The sequence below is a fragment of the Penaeus vannamei genome, chromosome 12, assembly GCF_042767895.1.
Source record: "Penaeus vannamei isolate JL-2024 chromosome 12, ASM4276789v1, whole genome shotgun sequence".
NCBI lineage: Eukaryota > Metazoa > Arthropoda > Malacostraca > Decapoda > Penaeidae > Penaeus > Penaeus vannamei.
The window spans coordinates 28,169,218-28,174,217 of NC_091560.1; the positions used below are offsets into that span (position 1 = coordinate 28,169,218).

The following is a 5,000-nucleotide window of genomic DNA, read 5'->3' on the forward strand; positions in this document are numbered from 1 at the left end:
CGCTTACGTCGTCGTGGAGGTGTAGGGCTCCATCCTACAGGATAAACCAACCCACAATATTAGCCTTTGCTACTTTTTGAAGCTACCAGAGTGGAGAATACTATTATGAAAAGCCTATAGTGCACTGTGTGTACTATAAACACTTTTTGGTAGAAGATTTTGTTTAATTTTTAGTGTCTTAGGCCTTACTATTCTTAGATCTAATAATGATAATGTGCAGATCTGTGCCACTAATCTCTGTAAACTCGCTATAAGTATATACTATAGAGTTTCACTGATGCTAAAACTCTTCAACCTCATAGCTGATGCCAGCTGTTTCTCTTATGCAAGAGATTTGTACGTTTATTAATTTCGTGATTATAATAGGATATGAGCTTCAGTAGAATAAAGTAAATTTTGCTTCGTATCAAACAGCCAGCCAATCAGCTCTGAGGTAGATTTTCAGTCTTTCAAAATAACCATCAGCTGCGTCGAGGTGTCTTTGCGACACTACCAAGAGAGGCATTTAATGCTTCCTTTTTCGTCGACGTGGAAAAACCTTCGACGGCCTGATGGTCATGTACCAAAGCAAGACAGAGTAGGAGAAATGGTATATTCTGTGTCAAAGAAGTAAAGATATTCATAACAATAGACATCTCTGTGTTGTCGCCGAACTCGATGCTGAAATGGGTAAGGTTCCTGGACATACCGAGGGCGGACGTGTCAGACACCGTGGAGGCTCGAGATCCAGGGCGGCGACTTCTTGGGGGTGGGGTGGGGGCCAGGTCCTGGCCGCCCTCCGTCATGCCATGGAGGTACAAGGGATCTTCCACCCCTAGTGGTGGAGTAAGGGTAGGGTCACATTCAGGGAAGGAATGTAGAAGGTTCAAGACAAGGCAAAAAGATAATGAAATTCAAAATTCAAATATTTATATATTAAAGGAAATTTAGTGAGATATTGGTAAGAAGTGCGATGTTTGTCAGTAATCAAAGAGGAGGGTAAACAAATGTGAGTTATCTTAAGGAAAAAAAGAAAAGCTAAAAGATATATTCCATGCATACATGATTTTGACTGAGATTAGAAAAGTACTCATATAGACATTATTTGACTTTAACAAGTGTTTAAATGTTTAATTTAAATACAGATGCTGAATAACTATTAGGCCTTCACGGTCAAAGCATGATAAGTAAATAGACAGCTAACTAGATGAAATATCTATCGCTGCTCAGGGAAAATCCCAAAACCGGCACTGCGGATCCGTCCACAACGCAGACACGTCGATGAAAAAATCCCGCGAGAAGCCTGACATGGGCTCACGTACCCAGTGACTCGGAAAGCGTGGACGACGCCCTAGAGCCAGGGCGGCGACTCCTCGGGGGCGGAGTGGGAGCCACAGCTTGCCCGTCCTCCGCCCCGAAGATGTAAATGGGCAGCTGACCCTCTTCCAGGCCTGAGGGCGGGAAAGGGTGGGTGACAAGCAGGGAGAGGGCGGGAGGGGCGGGTCCCAGTGTTGCAAAAATGTAAGAGGAGTAAATATTTTCGCACTGAGAAAAGGCTTTAGAAGAGCAGGATGCATTCTATTTTATAAGATGAAATAAAAGTAAATAAAAATTTAAAGTGCACTCATTTTAAAGTGGGTAATGGAGTTTAGAGTTAATTTGGGGACAATATTAAAGGAAGGATAGCCAAGAATAATTCTGCCCTACAAAGTTATATAATGTTCTGTTAAACTAATTCGAATCATTACTCTGACACTGATTTTATATAATGACACAGATAACTCCGTTCATCGAATTTCCACCTTACAGTACCCTGAGGGAAGTTAGCATTTACTTTATTTTTTCAAATACTGCTAGGAACGTAGGTGACAATTACTGCCTACATCAACCCTGACACATAAAAAGCTGGAATAACAAGTCAGATATATATTATTAAACTCCTCAGGAACTGCTCACGAGGAATCTATAAAAGTAAAAAGTCCTAGAAGCTGTCCCGCGTTGCACAAGTCCTAGCCAGTCCGTGAGCAGACGAACGCATTATTCCCTCAGGAACCAGAGGAAGACCTACCGAGAGCAGAAGACTCTGACACGGTAGAGGCTCTGGACCCCGGGCGACGGCTTCTTGGAGGCGGGGTCGGGGCCGCCAACTGACCACCGTCCTCCTCTGTGGGAGAACACACGCTCACCGTCAGGAGGGAACACACAGTCTACAGCAGCGTTTGTCGACGGGGACAGTGTAAAGTTTTTCCGTTTATGGGGTTTTATATTTTTAAGTAAAAAAATGAGTTGTCACTTTATGGAGCAAAGCATGTACAAATCCTGCATGGCATTTCTCAGTGTTGTAGTTGAAGAAAAATGTTATCTTCATGACAAAAAGAAAGAAGGAAAAATGTTTGACAACTGCTTTCGGAAACTGCGACGAGGAATGTTCAACCAAGAACCGTAGTGAGGATTTAACATTAACCGTTTGGCAAAGCAAGCGTAATCCAGAGCAGAATTCCAAGCAAGACCAAAATGTCAACTAAGGGCGAAAAGCAAGGTGGATAAAGATCTAAGAAACTGTAAAATAAGAATAAACAAACCTTGTACGACAATGTCAGTATAAAAGTGTGATAGGCAAGGCCTGAACTAAGGATTCTCAAAGGATGCTTTGGGGGAATAGCATTAATCCTACATCAGAAGAACGTTTTCTTATTCTATACATAAAAAAATCAATAACAAAATTAATCTACACCAGTCGGACAAATCAACGTTTCATATTACTGACAAAAAAAACTCAATAAACGGAAAGCCGAAGGAATTCTACGAAGAAGATTTCCCCAGCTATTATAATTTTGCTCGTCTAACTGTCATGATAATGGAAGCTGGCCTGGGCATCTGGGCAATGCCCCATTTTTCATACAAGCCAAAATCGAAGTTACTGGTCAAGCCTTGCCAAAATTTGTTCGAGGTACTGTTGTCAGCGGCAGTGTCGCCACACTGAATGTTGCCGGATTCATTTTGGCTGTTAGGTAATTTGTGGTGTGTGTTGTTGGAAGTGTCGTGCTTTCGAGTGTTTTCAAGAATGAGGCTGTGCACTCCTGACCGTCGTCTCCTCGGAGGTGGCACAGGTGGTGCTGGGGCTCCCGAGGATTTACCTCCTGTGGAAGGAACGCAGCAGAACTACACAAAGGCAGCATACCAGGACCCGTTCTATACTACAGTTACTCTGCGCACCAAACAAATCATCTTCAGTGTTATAATCTTGACTACCAGAGAAAATAAAAATCTACACAAGAAAAAAAAAACACGCTTTCTCAGTTACAAGCAATAAGATCTACAAACAGCACCCAGCAGTACAAATCAAGCCATAAAACGATATTTTCACAGCACAAACTGCCAATATAATCGCATTATTTTCTAGCTTTTGAATTTGAGATTATTAACTTCATCTAAATTCATTTTAGTGCAAAGCAATTAATTTTACGGTCACTATTTGTTAAATTATGTAAAGCTTATAATAATCTCAGCCTTGTAAAAATGAGAAGACCGGAGCTGGGTAAAGGGCGCAAAATGAAATGAATCAACCGAAAGAAAATTCTAAAAAAATACATCTATATTACCGATGCTTAAAAAACTATATTAGAGATCATGCAGATCTTGACCTCGAGCTACAAAATGGGTAACATGCGCTAAGCAAGGATAAGATGCAAGGGGGGTGGGGAAGCGTCCTAGGGATATTACCTGCTTGCGTGGGCGGAATGGCAGGAGACCGTCCTCCCCTTCGAGGCACACGGGGGGGTGGCATCGGAGGTTCCTCACTGTCCATAGAACCTCCGACTTCCACCGACTCCCCTGTAGAACCGCCTAGATCCAGGGATCCTCCCGCAGATCCTCTGAGCTCTAGGTGGCCCTTAAGCCTCAGTTCCTCCTGATCATAGGAATCCAGTGAACTTCCGAATTCATAGGTTCCACGAATGACCCCTTGGTCCTCCAGAGAACTATCTCTGTCCAGATATCCACTCTGGGCTTGTTCTGCTGAGCTTCCTACCAGGCGAGCTTCCTGCCTTCTTCTGCTATACTCTCGCTCGTAAGAAGAGCCGCGCTCCATCGATGAACCGACTTCGAACGACGATGCTCTTTCATCGGAGGAGCCGACCTCGAAGGAAGGCCCGCGCTCCATCGACGACCCGACTTCGAAGGAAGGTCCCTTTCCCAACGAAGATCCGTAGTCGAACGATGGGGGCTTTTCGCTTGAGCTTCCGAGGTCGAGCGATGGCTCACGACCGCTGGATCCCCCCAGGGAGGACTCGGCTTCTTCGGAGATCCCTGCGCTGAGGCCGCGAGCCAGCTCCGCCGACTCCCCTGTGTTGCCGAAAGAACCTATGTCAGAGCTCTCACCTGAGCCGCCAAAGTCCAGCGTCGAGCTGCCATCTGTGCATATAAGATATGATAAAGATTCTGCAAAGGTCAGTTATATGGACGTTCAAGGCTCTCCGTCCAGGACAAAGCTCATGCAACAAAGCGGTTGTAACAAGGTCTGTGCTCGTATGAAGTGTTCAAATGAATATATAAATTAATCTATAGATAAATCCTATTGATCAAGAAAGAGAGAGAGCGATATATATATACATATATATATATATATATATATATATATATATATATATATATATATATATATATATATATATGTATGTATGTATACACACACACATATACATTTATATATATATATATATATATATATATATATATATATATATATATATATATGTATATATATATATATATACATATATATATTTGTATATATATATATATATATATATATATATATATATATATATATATATATATATATATATATATATATATATATATATATATATATATATATATATATATGTATGTATACATACATACATATATACATATATATATATATATATACATATATATATATATATATATATATATATATATATACAGAAAGAGAGAGAGAGAGAGTGTGTATATATGTATGTATTTGCAATATATGT

The 5,000-nt window shown here is 41.1% G+C and overlaps 1 protein-coding gene across 1 annotated transcript in view; it reads right to left on the reverse strand.

Annotated features, from left to right (window-relative positions):
* Positions 1-5,000, reverse strand: part of LOC113807395 (titin homolog) — a gene marked incomplete in the record, with an annotated part of 381,452 nt that overhangs the window by 342,882 nt on the left and 33,570 nt on the right. The window contains 5 exon segments of the mRNA XM_070128145.1: positions 1-34; positions 689-814; positions 1,302-1,430; positions 2,048-2,143; positions 3,703-4,392. The exon segment at positions 1-34 is cut by the window's left edge and continues 14 nt beyond it. Of these exon segments, the coding sequence (XP_069984246.1) occupies positions 1-34; positions 689-814; positions 1,302-1,430; positions 2,048-2,143; positions 3,703-4,392 (1,075 nt within the window).